At 55.5% G+C, this 22,743-nt stretch overlaps 1 protein-coding gene across 1 annotated transcript in view; it reads left to right on the forward strand.

Annotated features, from left to right (window-relative positions):
• LGR6 (leucine rich repeat containing G protein-coupled receptor 6) overlaps positions 1–22,743 on the forward strand; it is a 95,587-nt gene that overhangs the window by 42,729 nt on the left and 30,115 nt on the right. The window contains exons 5-6 of the mRNA XM_059906324.1: positions 16,687–16,902; positions 21,627–21,698. Coding sequence (XP_059762307.1) covers positions 16,687–16,902; positions 21,627–21,698 — 288 coding nt within the window. The remainder of the gene's footprint in view (positions 1–16,686; positions 16,903–21,626; positions 21,699–22,743) is intronic.

Genomic DNA, 22,743 nt, shown 5'->3' on the forward strand with positions numbered 1-22,743 from the left:
AACCCAAATTCATCCTCTGCGGCCACGATAATCTCCAGTTGGTCCAAACTAAGGTCTTCATAAAATGGGAACTGGGAGCTTTTCCGCGTCAATCTTGTCATAGTTTCCAGACAACACGGTCTTTGGTTTGGTCCAAAGTGAAAGGGGGCATCGCTGGGCTGGCAGCGTAACCGTGAATCTACCTGGAGCCAAGAGCAAGGGCCCGAAGGACACACTGTCATCGAACATAAAATGCCTCGAAATAAATGCCCAAAGCTTTTAGGGCTTTAGAGAACCCCCGGCATCTGAGTCTAACTGTGGCCGTTAGGATACACTGAGTCACAGAGCTGCTGCTCTCGGGGGCCTGGCAGCCGGCTTCTGAGATGAGCAGGAGCTTCATGATGCCAGGGTCCCTCCTGGCTGGAGGAGCAGCAAAGCCCCGCAAGGAGAAGCGCCCGAGCTGGGCTTCAAAGGTAGGATGAAAGGTGAGCAGCGGAGAGAAAGGACGGCCCTGCTGGGAGGGGAGCAGGCTGAGCAGAGAAGTGGCTGTGAACTGGGGGGCTGGGGGCAATGCTGGACCTGGAGAAGGCAGCCTTGGTGCAGGCCTGGCTGGCAGCCTGGAGGAGGCCGCTCTGCAGCGAGGGCCGGCCCTTCCATGAGGCCAGTGAGGAGGCCGTGGGGGGCAGAGCCTGGACCACAGCAATGGCCCCAGAGAGGGGGCCCCAGGGAATGAGGCTTCTCCTGCTCACCCCCAATCCTCCCCTCCCCGAGCCCTGCCCCACACAGGCGCCATCCCCAGCCGAGCGCAACAGAGCCTGGGACTTAATTATACACTGACACAGTTTGTTTTTAAAAAACATGTTTGTTTTCGTTCTGACTCATTGTAGAGAATTTAGAAAATACGGAAAATAAAAAGAAAATAGAAATCACCCACAATTCTACCACCCAGACGCGATGCTTGTTAACTTGTCTGCATTTCTCTCTGAAACCACATACCCTCACAAACACACGCATCCTTCATGATGTGTTAAATATTTACAAATTGTGTTGGGGCCTGGTTTATTGTTCCTTCGAGACTGTACTAACATAGCACTGGGGTAATTGTTTTAGCTTTAAGTACTTTTAAAATTTGAGATATAATTCACAGCATAAGATTCACCCTTTAAAAGTAGACAGTTGAGTGTTCTTAGCATGTTTACAAACTTGTGCAGCCATTAGCACTCTCTAATTCCAGCACATTCTCATCTCCCCAAAAGAAAACCCATCCCCGTGAGCTGCCACTCCCCATCTTCGCCCCCCACACCCCAGCCCCTGAGACCTCTAATCTACTTTCTCTCTCTCTGCATTTGCCTATTCTGGACATTTCCTATAAATGGAATCGTACAAAACCTAGCTTTCTGTGTCTGGCTTCTTTCGCTTAGCACGTTGTCAAGAGTCACCCATGTGTGTATTCGTGGATCTATCAGTACTTCATTCCTTTTGATGGCTGAATAATATTCCATTGTGTGGATAGACCACGATCTGTTTACCTGTTACCAGTTGGTAGATGTTAGGTTGTTTTCACTTTTTGGTTTTTGTGAATAATGCTGCTGTGAACATTTGTGTGGATGTGTTTTCAGTTTTCTCGGGTGTATAACCAGGAGTGAAATTGCTGGGTCACATGGTAACTCTATGGACAACCGTTTGAAGACCTGCCAAACTATCTTCCAAGGTGGCTGCAGCATCTCACCTTCCCACCAGCAATGTCTCTATGTCCGTGTCCACACTTGGTACTGTCTTTGTAATTATAGTCTCCTCGTGGGTGTGAAGTGGTGTCTCGTGGTGGTTTTGATTTACACATCCTAGTGACTAATGGTGTTGAGCATCTTCTCATGTGCTTACTGGCCATTTGTTCATCTTGTTTGGAGAAACCTCTGTTCTGATCCTTTGCCTATTTTAAAACTGGATTGTCTTTTTCTATTGTTGATTTGTAACAGTTCTTTAAATATTCCAGTTACAAGTCCCTTACCGGCTGTATGATTTGCAAATATTTTCTCCCATTCTGAGTCTTGTCTTTTCATTTTCTTGATATTCCTTTAAAGAACAAAAGTTTTTAATTTTGATGAAGTCCAATTTATCTGTGTTTTCTTTCTTCTTCATTCTTTTGTTGTTTTGTTTAAGAAACTATTGCCTAATCCAAGGTCAGGAAGATTTATAGCTACGTTTTCCTCTAAGAGTTTTATAGTTTTGGGTCTTTGATCTGTTTTGAGTCCATTTTTGTATAAGGTGTGAGATAGAGGTCCAATTTCATTCTTTTGTATGCAGATGGAGAGTTCAACAAACCATTTCATCACCCCAAAGGCTGTTTTTTGAAAAGACTGTTCTTTCACCCATTGAATTGTCTTAGCATCCTTGTTTGTAATCAATTTTCCATAAATGTATGAATGTATTTCTGGATTCTCAGTTCTATTCAGTTGACCTATACATCTATCCTTATAGACCATCCAGTTTTTTTTTTTTTTAATTAATTAATTTATTTATTTGGTTGCACCGGGTCTTAGTTGCGGCAGGCGTGCTCCTTGGTTCCGGCATGCGTGTGAGATCTAGTTCCCTGACCAGGGATTGAACCCGGGCCCCTGGAGCTCGGAGTCTTAACCACTACGCCACCAGGGAAGTCCCTACACCGTTCAGTGTTGATGACTGCAGTTTTGTAGTAAGTTTTGAAATCAGGAAGTGTGAGTCATCCAACTTTGTTTTTCTGTTTCATGATTGTTTTGACTATTCTGTCTCCCTTGCATTTCCATATGGATTTTTAGGATTTGCTTGGCAACTTCTGCAAAAAAAAAAAAAGGGGGGGCACTGGGAGTTTTGATAACGGTTGTGTTGAATCTATAGATCAGTTTGGGGAGTGTTGCTATTTTAACAGTCCATGAATATGTCTTTCCATTTATTTAGATATTCTTCAATTTCTTTCAACAATGTTTTATGGTTTTCAAAGTATAGACTTTGTACTTTTTGTTAAATTTATTCCTATTTGCGTTGATGTTATTGTAAATTGAATTGTTTTCTTTTTTTATTGAAATATAGTTGATTTACAATGTTGTATTAGTTTCTTGTGTACAGCAAATGATTGTTATACATATATATGCATATATATATTCTTCTTCATAATAGGTTATTACAAGGTATTGAATATAGTTTCCTGTGCTATACAGTAGGTCCTTATTGTTTATCTATTTTATATATAGTAGTGTGTATATGTTAATCCCAAACACCTAATTTATTCCCCTCCCTTTCCCCTTTGGGAACCATAAGTTAGTTTTCTATGTCTGTGAGTCTGTTTCTGTTTTGTAAATAAGTTCATTTGTATCATATTTTAGATTCCACATATAAGTGATATCATATGATATTTGTCTCTGACTTACTTCACTTAGTATGATAATCTCTAGGTCCATCCATGTTGCTGCAAATGGCATTGTTTCATTCTTTTTTATGGCTGAGTAGTATTCCATTGTGTATATATACCACATGTTCTTTATCCATTCATCTGTTGATGGACATCTAGGTTGCTTCCGTGTCCTGGCTATTGTGAATAGTGCTGCTGTGAACATAGGGGTGCATGTAGCTTTTCGAATTAGGGTTTTGTCCAGGTATATGCCCAGGAGTGGGATTGCTGGATCATATGGTAGTTCTATTTTTAGTTTTTTGAGGAACCTCCATACTGTTCTCCACAGTGGCTGCACCAATTTACATTCCCACCAACAGTGTAGGAGGGCTCCCTTTTCTCCACACCCTCTCCAGCATTTATTGTTTGTAGACATTTTAATGATGGCCATTCTGACCGGTGTGAGGTGATACGTCATTGTAGTTTTGATTTGCATTTCTCTAATACAGGGGTCCCCGACCCCCAGGGCCACGGACCAGTACCGGTCTGTGACCTGTTAGGAACTGGACCGCACAGCAGGAGGTGAGCGGTGGGCGAGTGAGTGAAGCTTCATCTGCCGCTCCCTATCGCTCCCCATCGCTCATATTACCACCTGGACCATCCCCCCATCTGTGGAAAAGTTGTCTTCCGTGAAACTGGTCCCTGGTGCCAAAAATGTTGGGAACCGCTGCTCTAATAATTAGCGATGTTGAGCATCTTTTCATGTCCTGTTGGCCATCTGTATGTCTTCTTTGGAGAAATGTCTGCCCAGTTTTTGATTGGGTTGTTTGTTTGTTTTGTTATGGAGTTGTATGAGCTCTTTGTATATTCTGGAATTTAAGCCCTTGTCGACTGCATCATTTGCAAATGTTTTCTCCCAGTCTGTAAATTGCCCTTTTGATTTGTTTATGGTTTCCTTCACTGTGCAAAAGCTTGTGCGTTTGTTTAGGTCCCGTTTGTTTATTTTTGCTTTTATTTCAATTATCTTGGGAGATTGGCCTAAGAAAACATTGGTCCGGTGTATGTCAGAGAATGTTTTGCCTGTGTTCTCTTCTAGGAGTGTTATGGTGTCATGTCTTATATTTAAGTCTTTAAGCCATTTTGAGTTTATTTTTGTGTATGGTGTGAGGGAGAGTTCTAACTTCACTGATTTACATGCGGCTGTCCAGCTTTCCCAACACCACTTGCTAAAGATGAATTGTTTTCTCAATTTCACTTTTGGATTGGTCATTGCAAGTGTGTAGAAGTACAGCTGATTTTTGTGTATTGATCTTGAATCCTGCAATCTTGCTGTACTTATTTATAAGCTCAAATAGTTGTTTAATTAGGTATTTTAATGTTTGGGGTTTTGTTTTGGTTTTTCTTTTTTGGTATTTTAATGTTTGATAAGGAAAGTTCCAGTCCATTTTTCTGTTATATTTTGCTCATCTATTTGTTTTATAACATGGCCTTTAGTTTTATTTTATGAGGCTACACCTAACTCCGGCCCAAAAAATCCCATTCAGTACATTTTCTGATCCCTTACATATTTGAGAATATATTTTTGTGGACTTCACATATAAATGTCAAAATAACTGGATATAAGATTCATGGATCATTATGTATTTTTCTCAGAATCCTGTCGATGTAGCTCAAGTTTTCCCCTGGCATGTGGTGTGCCAGAAAATTCGGAGGTTGCCCTCATCATTTTTTCCTTAGAGAAGAGCATGTGTCTTCCTTATGAATGCTTGTGGAAGTTTTTCCCTTTATCTTTACAATTTAAAGTTTAGCCAGCATGTGTCTGGGTATGAATCACTTTTCCTTCAGTTTGCCTGGAACACAATAAACATTTATAAAATACATTTTTTTCAGCTTCAAAGAATTTTTAAAAATTATAGCTGTGTTGTGCTTCTGCTTCGTGCGTTGTGGGTTAATCTTCTGAATACCTGCAGTGCTCAAGCTCAGATTGAATTCTCTCTCCCGCCCGTCTGATCTCTGCATTCATGACTTTGGTCTCGTTGTTCTGACCTGTGTTGTGACGTCAGGGGCAGCGTCCCATCCTGTTCTCACGGCCGATTGACTCTCTGCGGTGCTGGTTCCGCTCGCTCTCACCTGGGACGCATGTCCCAGTTTTGCTCTTTCAACTTTCCCTTCCTGCAACTTCCCTGCCCACCCAGCTCCACTCACATTTCAGTTTGTCTTTGAAGTGTACCTTTCTATTCCCCGTTTTGTGCTGTTGTTCCTCTGTCTCCGCCTTTTCTCTCCTACGCGTGTCTGCTCCTGTTCCACCGACGTCATCATTTCCTGTACCTTATTGAGGATGTTTTTATTCTCATTCTAGTAATAAATTATTTTTAGAGATTTGATCTTTTCCTGGGTTTCAGGATGCTATTATCATGTTCACGTTCTTCAGAATTTAAAAAAATTGTTGCTTTAAACTTCTTTCTTTCTCTTTCAAAGAATTTTATTTAAAAAAATGTGGTTATACACAAACTATCAATACTGTGGTACAAATGAACTTATTTACAAAACAGAAATAGAGTCACAGATGTAGAAAACAAACTTATGGTTACCAGGGGGTAAGGGGGGGGATAAATTGGGAGACTGGGATTGACATATACACACTACTATATATAAAATAGGTAACTAATAAGGACCTGCTGTACAGCACAGGGAACTCTACTCAATACTCTTTAATGACCTATATGGGAAAGGAATCTAAAAAAGAGTGGATGTATGTATACGTATAACTGATGCACTTTGCTGTACACCTGAAACTAATACAACATTGTAAACCAACTATACGCCAATAAAAATTTAAAACAAAAACCAAAAAAATCGTGGTTAAGTCTATATAACATAAAATATTCCATCTTAATCATAGTCAAGTGTGCAGTTGAGTGGCATTAAGTGCATCACATCACTGTGTCACCGTGCCCACCATCCATCCCCAGACCTCCCTCCATCCTGCAAAACTGAAACTCTGCACCTGTTAAGCACTCACTCCCCAGCCCCCCACCCAGCCCCTGGCCCCCACCCTTCCTCTTTCTGTCTGTGAATTTATTACTCTAGGGACCTCATGTAAGTGGAATCACACAGTATTTGTCCTTTTGTGTCTGGCTTATTTCACTCAGCATCATGTCCTCAAGGTTCGTCCACGTGGTAGCAGGTGTCAGAATTTCCTTCCTTCTAAGGGCTGAATAATAGTCCACTGTGTGTACGTACACATTTTGTTTACCCATCATCCGGTGATGGACGGTTGGATTGCTGCTTCCACCTCTTGGCTGCTGTCATCGTGCTGTGACAGTGGGTTTACGAATGTCCCTTTGAGTCCTGCTTCCCCTGATCTTTAAGGAGACAGCATCTCATCGGGACATGGTGTTTGTCACCAGGAGGCAACGTGGATTCCCCACGGTCTGGCTCTCCATCATCCGGGGCTGTTTCAGTCACCTTCTCAGATACACGGATGAGAAACAGGTCGGTGTGTGTGATCCCCAGGCCGATTTTCAGCACCTAAGCAGGGGCTCGTAGCTCTGGTGTCCCGCGTGGAAGCTTCCACTTCACCCAGCGGGTGGTTCTCTGATTCCCTGGGCCAAGGACTGCAGGGTGTGAAGGTCTGCTCCCGGCTGAACATTAGACGCACCAGAGGGAACGTTAAACGGTGCTGTGCTTAGGCTCCACCCTGACCCGACGACTCGGGGGCTCTGGGTCCGGCCCAAGCACCAGAGGTTTAACGGCTCCTCAGGTGATGCCACAGTGGAGCCATGGCCAGAACCGCTTTGTCGCAAGATGCCTGACTCAGGCTGTCCTCCTGCGCGATGGCCCTGGCCTCCCAGGGTGCAGGCGCCCCCGCCCCCCGCCCCTCCCTCCTGCCGTGTGGTTTTCGGGAATCGGGGTCTCTGAGTGGACACGGAAGTGGGGATTGGGGTGCCGGGGGGGGGCTGGAGCCCTGGCTGCCTGAAAACGCGTCGCTCACACAGTCAGGGGAGGCGGCTGTGCCGTTTTCTGGAACGCGATTCCGAAGAGACGGGGAAGGGGGGACGTGCCTTCCGCCTTCCATCTAAGGCTGGGGCTCCTCTGTTTCACAGAGCAAAACAGATGAAGACCACTCATTCCTGGCTGTTTTCCTCAGTTCCACTGACCTCAGGGCCGGCAGAGATGTCAGGTTCTGGTTAAGTGTGGCTTCTGGTCAAGGTCTAAGGTTTCGTCTTTTTCTGTGTCTCATAGGTGTTGTAGTGGGAAGGTGGTTACATTTTCCTCTGTTTTAACTGGGAACTACTGGAGTATCTGACCTGTCTCCTGGGCCAGGGGAGAGGCCTATGGCTAGTCTCCCGTGTCGAGGGCTTCAGCGCGGGCAGAGGTGCGGGGTGCTCACGGGTCAATCCGTGAGGCCCGAGCAGGTGATGGGTGTCGGGGGCCCCCGAGGGGGTGGAGGGGGAGCCTAGGGCAAGGAAGGGCACCAACCTTTACAGAGGTGCAGAGATGAATACACCATGAACTCGGGACAGGAAGTGGGGAGAGAGGCATATTTCCCATGTGAAGTGGAGAATGGGGGCCCTTCTGAGAAATGAGGCTGATGAGAGAGTCATTCCGGGGGCGGGCTCTTGAAGCCCAAGCTAAGGAGTTCGGAGTTGGCCAGAAGCCGTAGGTGACTGTGCAGGAGGAAGACAAGCCCAGAACACGGGGGTGGTTCTCTAGTCTGTGTGAGTGGATGGATGGATGGACAGACAGACAGATGGGCGGACAGACAGAGGGGTCGGTGGAGGGACGGGAGGTAGGGGCTGGGGGAAAAGGACTGACCCCACGCAGCTGTGGCCTCCCGGCTCCCACACTGGTCCACGGGGAGCCAGGGGCCCTCGGGAGGAGGGACGACTGGACCCTGGGTTAGGGACGCAGAACCGGCATCTTCTTTCCATCCCCCACGGCACCCTTTTCCATGGCACCTGTTACTACAGAGCCTGGTGGGATGGCCTTAAGACACTGGGGTGTTGCTCGTGTTCCCTGAACCTCGGACATCTCTGCCCCTCCCTGGAGGGGTCGTCTGCCTCTTCCCCCACCAGCCATAGCGCTCCTTGCCGAGGGCAGGCGCCCTGGCCCCAGGCAGCCACAGGACCGGCTAACGCCTCTCAGACGGCCCAGGAAGGCCCACCGAAGCCAGCCTGCTGTCTGGAATCCAGCGGCGGGAGGCGGGGGCGTGGATGGGTGCCTTGTGTAGTCCCCACCCCGGATTCCGGGACGGTCACCCACAGAGCTGGCCTTCTGCCCAGATCTGTAGGTCTGTGTCTTCAGGGGAAGCTGGGAAAGGCTGCACACGGGGGCTCCTCCCTGCCTCCCCCATGGAGGGCAGGTAATTATTTTTATATATTGCTGCTGATTAAACACGCGGAATAGCCTGGAGGAAGGCTCAGGTGTCACCTTTGATGTGCACAAAGGAAGCTCTCTCCGCTCCTGGGGTTCTCGCCCATCCGTCACTCTCCTGGCGGGTGGAGGGGAAGGGTGGCTCGGGCATCAGCAGAGCTCAGAGGACTGGTTGGAATTGGCTTTGTCTTAATATCCTCCCTTTGATCTGCTGAGAGGCTGACAGTGAGAGGGGAAGGATCTCATTAGGTGACATAAATCAGAGCTAATGAAACCACCGTCCTCCGACAGACGCAGACTTTCCTGTGTGGGGAGAGGCGGTGAGCGGTGTTGCCCTAACCCTCCCCTCCGCTGCGGGGGGGACACAGAGATTAATTAAGGCTCCGTCTCCTGTACCCCCACCCCCGCCCCTGCAGCAAAGCTCGACTTTAAGCTTCTGGGGGCCTAGACGTCAGCGTCTGCTCTGCCCCCCGACGCTGTCCGTCACGGTAGGCCGCTTCCTCCCGCTGGCGTGCTCGGGGTTCCAACCCCCAAGAGTTTTCATTTCTGGACTCAGCGTCGTGCACACCCTGGGAGGCCAGGCAGTGGGACCCCAGCTCTTCACGAGACCTTGGCCAAGACGCGGGGCAGGAGCGGCCGTCCGCCTTGGGGTCTCTGGGAGGCTAAACCGGGCCCTGTCTGGGGGGCAGAGAAGGGTGAGTGCCGTACGCTCCCCAGTGGACCAGGGCAGGAGGGAAGGGAAACTGGCTCCATGCCAACCACCTTCTTTGGCTCTGCCCTCTGTTTACTCTGTGACCTTGACCCCTTTCCTCCTTGGTTGCGGGGATCCCTTTCAGCTCTCACCCTGTGACTGGTCTCTTCTCGGTAGGCAGTCCTATGAACAGTGCTGGAAGCACTCAGAACTCCATCAAAACAAACAAAAGCCACACAGATTGAATGCCCACTTGGCAAGTTGCAGGGAGAGGACACAGCCCATGGCCCCAGGGGTCTTCCCGTCTGATCAGAGAAAAGCGTGGTAATGGTCGAAGGTCCAGAGCTGGCCTTGGCCTTCCTCCCACCTACACTGGGCGTCCTTCCCATCCTTCTGCCCAAAGCTCCCTGCATTCCAAGTCTGTGTCCCACTCCCACAAGTTTCTCTCAAAAAGCTATAATCTCCATTAAAATTAAAAGGCTACCTAATAATGTCTGCCAGATTTCTAAAAACACTATCGGCAACTTCCATTCTTTAAAAAAAGAATAGTGTCCAAGTGGTAAAATTTTAATCGTCCTGAAAGGCTTGTGGGCCCCGGGGGTGGGGTTGGCTGCCTGAAGCCTCTACAGAACGCTAGGCACGTGTGTCAATTAAAATGAAATAAACGTAGAGGCTCCGTTCCTCAGGCTCACCAGCCTCCCTTCAGGTGGTCGAGAGCCGCAGGTGCCCCGGGGGCAACGGCATCAGACGTGCTGTCTCAGAGGGGACCAGAGGCGCCCGCCCCCTCGCCCGTCAGAAAACTCCTCCCCTGGGAACCAGCTCAAATGTCACCTCCTCTGGGAGGCCTTACTGGATTTCCCACAGGCGGAGGGCGGGTCCCAGCTGCAGAGTGTTTTCCACAGGCTCACTTGACCAAGTACCGGCCGTGGGTTTGGAGCCACAGACTTTGGAGTCAGACGCACGGTTTCACCTCCGAGCCCGCTTTCCTGCAGGCAAGGTGAGAAGTACGAGCTTCCAACTCCACAGGGCTGGGGTGGAGATTCAATATGCAAGTGTATGTGAAATACTAGCGCGCCTGGTGACGACTAGCTCTAAGGAAACGCTGGCTAAGGTTTTTGTGTTGCTTCGTTAAATAATAAAGTAAATAGTCTAAGAGCTTCTCCAGACAGGGGTTGTGTGCAGCTCACGTTGGAGCCCAGAGACGAGCCCAGGGCTGGCCTAGCAGTCGGCGCTGATGAGCGCTTAGCGGGTTCCGTCCACTCCACTGGATGGAATGTCTCAGTCCATCGGGATTGAAGTTCATCCACTCCGATGGAATCGAGGAGTAAGGGACTGATACTTACCGGCTGAACTGAGACTCCTGTGATGAGGGGCATCTGAGGAGCCTGGTGGTTGGGGGGCTGCGGTAGTGGCTTTGTTAGAGCCCTGGGAGAGCGCAGAGGCCTTCTGGGGGGGGGGGGCGCCGTGCAGGCTGCGGTCTCCCAGGGAGCGGGGAGAGTGTCCGTGTGTAGAGATACCTGGGCGACAGCTGGTCGTGTCTGCTTGGTGCCCAGGTGGACGAGCCCTTCCGCCAAGCCTGCCGCCCGGGAGCCCCATGCCCTCCCGCTGAGGCTGGAGGCTGGAGGCCGGCACTGGCGGCGGTGTTGACGTGGGAGACTGGGGCCCAGTGCCTGCGGGAGGCCCAGGCACGTCCTTGCGGCTCAGCAGGTGCCAGTCTGTCCCCGAGCCCTCACCTTCCCGGCGGTCCCCCTGGTGTCAATGGCTGCCTCGTGCACAGGGTCACCGGGTCCAAAGTGGCTGCTTTCTTTCTATTTTCACCTTCTTTCACCTGTCTTTTTCATCCTCTCTGCTGGGCCCGCTGGGCCTCAGGGGTCTCAGTCCCCCTCTGCTCCTAAGGGCTCTGTCCTACAGCCGCTGGTCCTCCACGTGGCGCGGCTCAGAGCTGGAGCGACCCTGCAGCCACTGGGGCAGAATAGACCAGGGGACCCTCCCTGGGGACTGCGCTCAGGGAGCAGGTACCACGCCTGATGCCTTTTGAATGGATACCTGGTGGCAACAAGTGGATCAGCTGATGGTCCACTCGGAGCCCCGAATCTGTCCCTCTGTCTTGAGTTTGACTAAGATCTGGTAGGACATAGGAAGGATTAGAGAAAGAAATTCCAGAGAGGGTCTGTTCGGTCGATCTAGTGCTCTGCGGGCTGTAAGCGTCCTTGGTCTCCAGATAGGAATGTGCCTCCTGCAGCTCAGAGACGTGCAGTCCTTATAGGGACCCAGGCTGGTGGAAAGAAGCCCTAAGCTTGAGTCCAGCCCTGCCGCTTACCCGCTTTGGGCATTTCTCTCTCCTTCTCTGGGCTCCTGGCCCTTCTGGTGAGCTGAGCGGGGCGGGCGGCTCCTTCAAGCTCCCAGGGAACAGGATCTGCGTCTACACCCCTGCTCTTCCGGGTCTCTGTCACTGTCGGTGAGCAAGCTCCCACCTCCATCTCTCCTGCTCCCAGTTGGGGTCTCTCCTCCCTCCCCTTCTGTCTGTGGGACCAGGCCACCGCCTGTGGGGCTTGGAGAGAAGGGGCCCAGCCCTCCCTCCTGGCCTCCTGGGGGAGCGCGGGGAGTGGTTTGGCTCTGGAGAGGCTCAGCGGCTTCCCCAGAGCCCAGGCAGGCCCGGACCGGCCTGTGAGGTGCCTGCTGGCCTGCCTGGTGTAGCCAGCAGCCTCCAGGGAGCGGAGCCCAGCCCCCGTGGGAGAAGGAGGGGGAGCTCGGGCTGTTGGCTTTACTCCAGGGCTCCGTGGCGTAACTGCCCTCTTCCTCCCCGCCGGAGAGCTGGACTAGCTCCTTGCCTCCCCTCCCCAGAGCAGGGGCCCCCGGCCACCCTCGAGCACGGGACCCGGGAGCCGGAACCCAGACTGAGGGGTGGGAGCTGCTTGGAAGACACCCAGCCTGCCAGGGGCTGGGCAGGGGCAGCAGGAGGGTCCCCAGGGGCTAGAGGTTCCTGGGGGCAGGGGGCCGTCCCACACAGGAGAGGGGCAGGGGGAGTGGAAGCCGGTGCTGCTCCGTTGCCTCTCTGCCCCCTCCCCACTCCTCTCTGGGCGCCTTGGGGACCCACCTCAAAGGCGGGTTTGTCCTCACAGCCGAAACCACAGGAGGGCCTGCGGTCGCCAGGTGCCGAGCCCCTCCCTGGGCTCCCCCGCCCCTCTGCACGGCCTGGCCTCCTTGTTAGAGAGGCAGCTGGGGGCAGCCTCTGAGCTGTGCGTCTTGTGTGCATTTCGCCTCCAAGTAGTCTCGGATGGGCGGGTCGTCAACGTATACAGCTGAGGAGGCCGGCCCAACAGGTTAAATGAGGGATTTGTGACTCCATCTGCCTGCTGGCTAAGTCCATGCTCACAGGACCCCCCAGGGTGAGAGCTGCCACATAAAGTGCAGATACTGCACGGGACCTACTTATTCTAAAAAGTTATTCCTGTTTATTGGAAATTCAAATTTAACTGGGCATTGTCCCAGATATTGCATGGGACCTACTTATACAAAAAACGATTTGTTATTTACCCGAAATTCAAATTTAAGTGGACAACATGGATTACTGTGTGGGAAATCCAACCCTGCTGCCCTGGGTCCATGGCCCACACGGAGGCCACCTGTGCCAGGCCCGCCCAGACGCAGGCGCAGGCCTGACCGACCTCGCCCACAACTGTCCCAGCTCCTCCACTTGCCAGTTTGCTGGATTCCCCCTTGGGCACGTCCCTGTCCCCAAGCATCGGGGCAGGGTGGGAGGTGCTGCAGACACTTCCTCCGCTCCCAGCTGCCCCCCGCCTCTCGCCTACCGCGCCTGAAGCCTGTGAGCTGTGGATGGAGGCGGGGTGTTCTCTGTGGTCCAGCCCAGCCCTTCCCTGCGAATGGGAGGGCCGACCAGGGAGAGGTGGCCCTTCTCAGCCCTCCTGCCCCTGGGCTGCACCCAACGCAGCAGGAGGACTAATCGGGGCCGTGGGGACCTGTGAAAGTGGGTACAGGCGTGTGTGAGGACACACGTGTGTGCTCACACGTACGCACACACAGGCAGCTCTCAGACGCCGAGCTCACCGAGTGAAGGCCGTCCCCCTGCCCGGCCCCAGCCCTGGCTCGCGTCCGGCTACCCGCCTCTGTCCTCTGTCCTTCAGCGGGACGTTTCCCCGGGCGCTCAGGTCCTCACCCTCCTCATGCCCCCAGGACCGGTGTCGCAGGGGGTGAGGCACGTGGATTTGGGCTCAGACACCTGGGTGGAACCCCAGCTCTCTAGCGACCTTGGTCCCTCTGTGAAACGGGTGCTCAGAGCCCCTCGTGGCATTGCTGCCAGGACGCCGATCACACGCCTGGTACCGACCTGGCCTAGGACAAGGGCTCGTAAGTGGGAGCAATGACACTGCGGGGTCATGGTTGTCACTGGAGGGGGAGCACCCCTGCCTCGGGGACCCAGGCCCCCTGGAAAGGCAGCGGCCGAGAGCCAGGCTACAGCCCCACTGGACCCCCCGTGTCCCACGGGGAGAGGGGGGCTTATGGATTTGACCTTCTAAGGGAGTATGAAGTCCGTGCCCGCTTCGCATCCACACTGGCCCTGTGTCCCCCTGCCTGAGGCCCTCATTCATGATGCCCACCCGCCACTGTCCTGGTCTGAATCTTACCTTCCTTAAGGCCATTTGTGGGGCTGCGGTCTATGTGGTCTAAGTGGGAGTCAGGGCTCAGCTACCTGCCCACGGTCTCTGGGAAAGCTGGGACCAAGGTGCTGCCCCACTGGGGGTCTCCCCAGGACCATGAGGAGCCTCCGGACATCTGCTGGGGTCTCTGTGGACGGGAGCGAGATGATGGTGAGAGTCTCACCATGGTGGGACGGGTGTCGGAGCAAGACCACGCCTGCTAGGAAGGTCTGTCCGGGTCCCCTCCGGCCACTGGCGGCTCGGCCAGCCCCAGGCTGGGGGGTCGCTCCCCTGTTTGTTTGAGGACACCGCTGTCTGTGGACGGTGTGTCGTGGAGGGTGCGGGAGATGACGTACCCAGGAGGGGGTGCTGGAGCCCGGGGCCTGGAGTGATGGGTGACTGAACCCCAGAGCAAGGCCCCAGGGCCAGCCGAGCACTGACCACAGGACGAAACGTCTGGCTCCCCGTTCAGGCTCCCTCTCCCGTCCAGCTGTCCCTGCCGCCGACCAGAGCGTCAGAAGCTCTGGAGGGCCTGGCTCGGTGCTTGGGAGACATTAATGTGCTTACGACCCCACCAGTGACCTGGGAGGTTAGAATTCAGGTGCTGACCCAGAACGTCTGGGATGGGGCCTCAGACTCTGCCTTTCCGACCAGCTCCCCGGTGGTGCTGAGCTTACGGTCTGTGGACCACATTGCCAGAGGAAGATCTGATGCACCACTGATGCCCGGGGCCAGAGGCGGTGGGGGGGGGGGGGCGCCGATGATGGAGCCGGTGTGGCCGAGCCTGCTCGATGGGGTGGAGAGGCGGTGTGTGAGTGCAGGGTGCGGGAGATGGTGGATGGGGCGGAGTGAGGAGCTCCAGGCTGGCCCCTTCTCAACACCAGAAACCTGGCCACGTCCTTCTTTGTTTACCACCCTCCCTGGCTCCCCGTTTCCCGTTTCCCTGACACAGAACACAGAATCGCTCGCAGGGCCCTCAAGCTCCAGCCCTGCCCGCCTCGCCGCCGGCTGCACCTGCCCTGCTCCCTCCAGCTTCCCCTTGCCCTTCCTGAAGCCCCGCCTGGGCCTGGCTGCTTGGGTCCCCTTCCAGATGCTCTATTTCCCACACGCCCCCCTCCTCCTCCACTGGCTGATTCCTCCTAGTCGGCCAGGTCTCCACGTAACATCACCTCCACCTGGAGGCCACTCCTAATGCCTCCCCAGCCATCACACTGCGCTGGAACCATCTTCCGACGTTCCCACTGAGTTGTGAAGGGCGGGGACACCGTCCTCTTTGTAGCCGATGCTTATCCAGCACTTTCCAAACTGTCTATGCATAGAAACATCTAGGGCACTCTTTAGAAACAGATTCCAGGCCCCATCCTGGCCTTCTGAACCAGGCCATCCTGGCGAGGCTCTTGGAGTCTGTTCCCACCTGTGGTCCCCAGGTCACCAGCACAGTCAGACCATCGAGGGTCTGACGACAGTGACCGAGTGACAGGCACTCACGGAAGGGCCTGTGGCCGTCAGGTCAGGTCTGACGTGGGTGGAGGTCTTTCCTAGTTGCAGCTTTCGGGGCCTGTCCTGGTCGGCTTGCTCTCCCGTGCAAGGCTCCGGTGTCTGCCTGTTCACTCACAGCTCCCCTGCTGGTGAGCCTGGGGGTTTCTCCCGGGGGTGGGAGGGACACGGGTGCAACAGCTCAGGGAACAGACAGGAGCACTGCCGGCTGTCGACACGTGGGCTCGTGCTGCTGGGATGGAAGAAAGGCACCTCCGCCACCGCCCAGTCTTCCTTAGGGTCAGCGTGACGGGGCCTTCGGGCCTGTGTGGTTGAGGGCTGGCGTTTCCATGACATAGGTGCCATCTGCCCGCGCGCAGGACCAGGCCTCAGTGCAAAGCCCCTCAAGACAGCAAAGTCCAGGGGCAGATCCACGGCCACAGGCCAGCTTGTCTCGTCCCTGTGGGACCAGCTGCATGGGGTGATGGGGTTTCAGCCCGAGCCCTGGACCAGGAGGCACGTTGGTCAAGGACATCGTGGCTTGGGCACAGCTGTGAAGAGCTGGCACGGGCTGCCTCCTGGTCCTGCTGGCTGCCGAGGGTGCCTAGACCTCACGTCAGAAGTCCTCTGCCACCGTGGGCCCTGTGGCTGTGGGCAGCCCGGACCGCCCGCCAGCCGTCTGCCTGTTCTGACATCCAGGAGCCTCCCGTAGGCCAGCAGCCAAGCAGGGAGCCCCGTCCCACCCCCGGGCCCTTGAGCCGGGGAGCAGGGTCTCCAGGGCCGAGCAGTCGGGAGCGGCCGGTGGTTTTGAGGAGGCGTTTCCTTTGGCCGCGTCCAGGGAGGGGCTGTCCCCCGTGTCCATGGGGGGACATCTCTGTTATCCGGCCTCAGAGTGGACGGGGCTGGGAGGACAGCGTCCGCAGAGCAGGGGAGCCGCGGCGCAGATGAGGGGCTTGACCGTGGCGGGGGGCAGTGTTGTCCGCAACCGGGCTGTGGGTGCAGCCTCGGGTCACCGACGGGAATGCAGGGCGTAAAGGGCCAAAAGCTGCGGCTTGGAGCCGAGGCGAGCCCCGGGGCCCCTTATCCCCAGGCACCTCGGAGGCTGCACTGGCACAGCACTGACCCTCCCCTCTCTCCACCAGGCGCCTCGATGCCAACCTCATCTCCCTGGTCCCGGACAGGAGCTTCGAGGGGCTGTCCTCCCTCCGCCACCTGTGGCTGGACGACAACGCGCTCTCCGAGATCCCCGTCAGGGCCCTCGGCAATCTCCGCGCCCTGCAGGCCGTGACCCTGGCCCTGAACCGCATAGGCCACATCCCCGACCACGCCTTCCGGAACCTGTCCAGCCTCGTGGTGCTGTGAGTGCTACCCCTCCCCCACCCGGACGGCGGCGTGTCCACCCTGGACGGCTTCCTCCTGGCTGTGTCCCTGAGGTTTCCGAACCTCTGGCCTGCGGTTCCCCGTGTAACGTGAGGATGACCATCTCCTGTTGACCCCGTGGGGCTGTTGTGAGGCCAGGCGACATAAGAAGTGCTCTGAGGGGCTGGAAGAGAGGAATTAAGCAGCGATTCCCTCTGCTATTATGTGCAAATATTGCAACTATACCGCACTAATGGGAACGCATGCCAAGAATCTCCTGAATGATTTCCACCATATTGGACAATCGGGCAATGGGTGGATGCAGTCTTGGGCTTTGGCACAGGGGTGGGATAAACTCACCTCATCCCCAGGCCTGGAGAAGGAGAGAGAAGCCAGCGCTGTAATTGGGCAGCAGAGCCCCGTCAGGTACTTCCCTGGGAGAGAGCATCCCTGGCAGGAGCTGGAGCCCGGGGGTAACTCTGTCCTCGCCCCCCCACCTCCCCACGCCGGAACTTCGGGGTGCAGAGTTCACAGGGTAGTCGCCAAGGGCTTGGAGGTCACGTGTGATTGCTTTGGGTTACATCCTAATTGCTGTGGGGACATAAGGCCTCCCCTGCTCTTGGAAATCTGGTATGATTTTCCAAACCAGGGAGTGGATGAGGCTTGGCTCCGTTTGAGAGATGAAGAAGCAGGCATGAGTTTGTCTGATTCTCTGTCCTGGGAGACTGGAGAGGCGGGACCAGCATCCTCCTGAACCACATCCTCTGTCAGCACGGCCACACGGTCCTCCTTCTGAGCGCCAGTAGGGGGTACTGACAGCGGCTAAGCAGAATGGGGCGGCTGATTCCAGCTTTGGTGATGCCCTGTGACATCGTGATGTTCCCTGGGGATAAACGGCGTCAGGTCTCTGAGAGACAAGACTACTGGGAAAATGCGGGCCTCACTATGGGCCCCCGACAAGTGAGCAGCGGAGGGTGTACGGAGCCCCGTGGAGGCCCTGCGGAGTCCGGGGGTGGAGAGCCGGCCGCTGCCTCAGAGGCTGGCGGGCCAGTCCCAGTAGCAGGATGCTGGCGGGAAGGACGGCAGCGCTGTCGCTTAACTCAGGCCGAGGGGACCGGACGCTGAGTCAGGCTCGTCTCAGGGGCTCAGGGCGGCCGAAGCAGCTGGAGGAGGGAACGGGGCGGGGGGCCTGCTGGCCTGGGGGCCGTCCTGGGCCGGAAAGTTGGCTTAGAGTAGACAGGTGAGGAGCAGGGGCTCCAAGCAGGTGTCAGCAAAGACATGGGGGCGTCAGGGTGTTGGCTGAGGCGAGCACGCCAGTCTGGCCAGAGAGAAGGCCGGGCAGATGAGTCTGGGGACTCAAGAGTCAGAGCAGGAGTCTGGCTGTGGCCTTCGCGGGGCAGGGGAGGCTGGAGGCGAGAAGGGGGTTGGGAGTATGGTTTGAAGGATGGGCGGGAACAGGGGAGACTGGATCTAGGAGGCAAAGTCCAGCTTAGGGAGGAGACAGAGGCATGGCCCTGAGGGACGTTGTGAAGGAAGAATCCATCCGACTTGAGGTTTTCACAGGGTGGGAGGCCAAGGTCGGGGGCGCGAGTGGGGGAGTTCGGCTACCGTGGATCCAGGAGGGGCCGGGGGGCCACCGGGCACAGGAGGAGAGGGGCCCAGGGGCCCACGATGCTGAGAGAGGAGAAGGCCCAGAAGCATTGCCCCTGCCCTTCAACTCCTCCGGCCCTGGGACGGGGGAGAGAGGCTGCCGTGGCCGGTGACCTTGCAGGGCAGAGCGGGCTGGAGAAAGCCGTCCAGGACCGAGGGCTGAGCTGCAGGAAAGCGCAGAGGCAGAGGAAGAAGGTGGGCGGACGGGGATCTGGCCAGAGGCGTGAGGCAACCAGCCGGTGGAGAGGGGCTTCGTTTCAACCCGAACCCTGGGCCTTGGTCAGGCTGCTTTGCGCGGCCCTGAGGGGAGCAAGGGGCGCTGAACTGGACAGGGTGCTGCCCTGTGTGGGGTCTCATCTCTTCCTCTGGACCGTCAGCCCCAACAGACTGGCCTGCAGAAGGGGCTCGGGACGCCTGGGGTGACCGAGTCGTCGTCTGGACGCCTGGGCTGCAAGATGCTGTGGACCAGAGGCGCTGGCGGGGCTGGGGGACGGGGTGGGGACGGAGATGAGCTTCCGCGGGAGGTGCGGGAAAGTGGGGTTTGGTGACAGCGGAGGAAGCATGGAGGGGAGGGGCTCGTTCCCAGAAGCCAGGGCTGTGTTCTCTCTATCAAATCCAAGCCCCTGCGGTGGGTCTGTCTGCCTCCTGGGCATGGAGCAGGTGGGGAAGGACCCCCTTCTCTCAAGACCCCCGGCCCTACCCACCATGTAGGATGGGGTCTGCCTGTTGCCTTTCCATCTGAACGTCTTGGAGCCCAGTCTGATTTCTTCCCCGTGTACGTGATTTCCTTTTCCTTCCTGAAGATGTCTTTTAATCCTTGAACTTTAATAGCTTCACTAGAATATTGACACAGTGTGGAATTTTCTGCATCCAATTTTCCTGAAACAATGTATGCTTTTGACCTGTCATTCTTTATTGTAGAGAGTTTTCTTTTGTGTTACATTTTGAATACGTCTTTTGTCTCATTTTTGGATCCTGGCCCTCAGAGACATCAATAGCCCAGTGTTGACTCACATCGATTAGTTTCTAGCTGTTTTAGCCTTTCGCTCTCATGCAGCCCAGCTCACCAGTTTAGCTCAGGCTTTTTCTCTGACACCCATTCCACTGCCAGCAGTGTCTATACTGTTCCTTGTCTCAAACTTATTGACTAGCTTTTTATTATTATTATTATTTTATTTATTTATTTTTGGCTGCATTGGGTCTTTGTTGCTGGGCGCGGGCTTTTTCTAGTTGAGGCGAGCGGGGGCTACTCTTCGTTGCGGTGTGCGGGCTTCTCATTGCGGTGGCTTCTCTTGTTGCAGAGCACAGGCTCTAGGCACGTGGGCTTCAGTAGTTGTGGCACGTGGGCTCAGTAGTTGTGGCGCACGGGCTCAGTAGTTTTGGCTCGTGGGCTCTAGGGCGCAGGCTCAGTAGTTGTGGCGCATGGGCTTCATTGCTCCACAGCATGTGGGATCTTCCTGGACCAGGGATCTGGGAACCAGTTGGGATCCGGTCGTTGAGCCCACCCATGGCCCCTGCATTGGCAGGCGGATTCTTAACCACTGCGCCACCAGGGAAGCCCCACTGACTGGTTTTTTACTGATGTATTTTTGGTCCTCAATTCATTTCCTTAGTCTACAATGTCATTTTTTCCTTCACTTAAAAATGCGGTCTTTGAAATGTTTTACTAGGTTGTTTTGCAGCAGAAGGCAGCTGTGATAAATGTCTTGCTGCTCGTTCATCTGTTACGTTTTCTTCTAGGCTTGGGACTTCACCTGGCCTGGGCATCTCTCTTCTGCTCTTCCTGTTGTATGTTTGCACAATTGCCATGTGATTTCTCTTTCTGGCTTCTGCTGGGACAGCTGCATCACCTTGGCCCCCTCAGCTCTCCCCCAAGGCTGTAGTTTGTGGGCCAGAGCGGTGGGTAAATGAGGGTCCACCTGCCTGTGGGTACCCAAGTGCGCTGGTGCAGGTAGGGCTGGTCCCTCGCAGGGTCAGATTGTGGTAAATGCAGGAGTTCGCTCCCTTCACACAGGAATTCCCTTGGGCTTCAAGTCGTTTCCTCAATGCATGAGGAGCCTGGAGCCTTCATTTTACTTTCCCTTCCTCTCTTCCCTGGGAAGCCAGCAATGGGGAGGGAAAAGGACATCCACAGCCGCTTCTCTTCAGATTTGGGGACTGCAGGGAGAATTCTCAGGATCTTGTTTTCTCACCAGTTCAGATTCCGATGAGGAGCCCAGAACGTTTCCTTGGCCATAGTCTTTGCTGTTTATTTACGTTGTGTCTCTGCCCTTGCTCTGCTGCTACTCGTAGTATTTGGGGTGGGGCAGGGGTCCTGTCTCTGCTATTTTTGCTCATCTCACTAGGAATTGGGAGAAGAACATTCACTTACTTTCAACTCGCTCTTGACCTTGGAAGTCCCCCAGACTGACCTCGGGCCTCTCTCCCCACATGTGCTCCGGTCAAGCCCTCACCCCCTCCCCTGGCCGCCTCTGTCCTCACATCGCCTCCACATGGCGCGCCCTACCCTGGCGTGCCCGCGTCCCCGACCTTGTGGTCCTGCGCGCGGGGCCACTGCCTCCAAGAAGCCTTCCTTGGCGCCCCTGGCCTCACCCGTCTCCATCTCCAGGCTGGCTCACAGCTCACGCCGGCTGTAACAGAAAGCTCACCTGTAGTGACACGCTGTCTGCAGTGGTTTGCTGCCGGCTCCCACAAGTGCGTCTGGCCACTGACCCAGGCAGCTGGGTCCTGTAGGAGAAGCCCCAGCTGGGGCCCCGACGTCGGGCCTCTCCCCTCGAGCCTGGCGGGAGGCTGGCGGGAGGCTGGCGGGAGGCTGGCGGGAGCCTGCTTCGCCTCGGCCTGGGGAGCGCCTCTGGTGTTTTCCTGCGATAGGGAGTCTGAACGGCGTAGCCCCTGGCCACCAGCCTTGGAGACTGTGGCTTCCGACGTCCCTCTTGGCCCGTCAGTTTGTCCCTGGAGGCACAGGCTGACCCGCTGGGGTCACTGTCCATGCCTCCGCCGCAAGCGCACCTGCCTCCCCGCCCCAGCCCGATGCTGTGAGCCCCTGTCCTGACCTGGCTCTCCTCCCGCACAGGCATCTCCATAACAACCACATCCAGCACCTGGGGACCCACAGCTTCGAGGGGCTGCACAACCTGGAGACTCTGTGAGTGCTGGGAGTCCTGGCGTGGGGTGGCGGGGGGAAGCGGCAGGACTGGGCTGCTGGGACGTGGCCTTTCTCTGGAGTGTTGCTCCCAGGGGGTTCCCTCCTCCTCCAGGGTGTGGGCTGTGCCTCCGGGAGTTCAGGGTGGCACTGCCCGCAGAGAGACCAAAACAATGAGATTTTAGACAGAAACGGACCTGCGAGGAGAATGAGGATATTGAGCCTGGAAGTGGAAGGCTTGGGTTGGGGCGGGGCTGGCTTGGCAGCAGTGACCCCCTAGCCCCCCCCCCGCCACCGTGGGAGAGCGGCTGCTGGGAGGGAGGGTCTCCGGCTGCTCTAACTCGCGGAAAGCCTGGCCGGAGGCGCCGGTTCAGCGCCCAAGCTGTGGACTCTGGAAAAGCCACATTATTTACCCATCATCGTCCTGGAATTCAGCTGCGGTCAGAAGGCACCCAAGCCCTCAGCACCTCCTCTGCGGTCCCGCGGCCCCCTCAGAGCGGGCTGGATGCACCCCCCTGGAGCCCACAGCCGGCCCACGGGAGGGGGCGGGGCTGCACCTTAGCCGCCGGCTGCAGGCCTGGGAGGGCACGGGGCGGAGCAGGAGCCCAGGCCAGCAAGGGTGAGCCCCCGACTCACGGTGCTGGTCCTCTCGCCGCCCCCCAACACACGAAGTGTCATTCCTGAGGGCAGGGGTTTTCAGGCATCTGAAGCAGCAGAGGAGAAAATGTGGGAGACAAGCTGTGACCTGAGGAGGAGGCCTGGGCTGGGGCCTCTGCGCCGGGGGCCTGGGCTGTCTGCCTTTGTGGCCACAGAGGGAAGCGGACAGGAGGCGGGGACCAGAGCTCGGGGCTGTCCTGGGCTCTCTGGATGGGGCGCAGCTCTTCCAGCCTCTCCACCTTCAACCTGATGCCCGGCGGGCCGGGGTGCCCCAGCCTGGGGTCAGGAAAGCTGGGCATCTCCTTGCCACTGCGTGTGGCTTGGGCTGCGTGCCCCCCCAACCCCCCCGCCAGCTGTCGCGGGCGGCCGGACAGTTAAACGGGACAGTCTA

This window comes from Balaenoptera ricei, chromosome 1 (assembly GCF_028023285.1).
Source record: "Balaenoptera ricei isolate mBalRic1 chromosome 1, mBalRic1.hap2, whole genome shotgun sequence".
Classification (NCBI taxonomy): domain Eukaryota; kingdom Metazoa; phylum Chordata; class Mammalia; order Artiodactyla; family Balaenopteridae; genus Balaenoptera; species Balaenoptera ricei.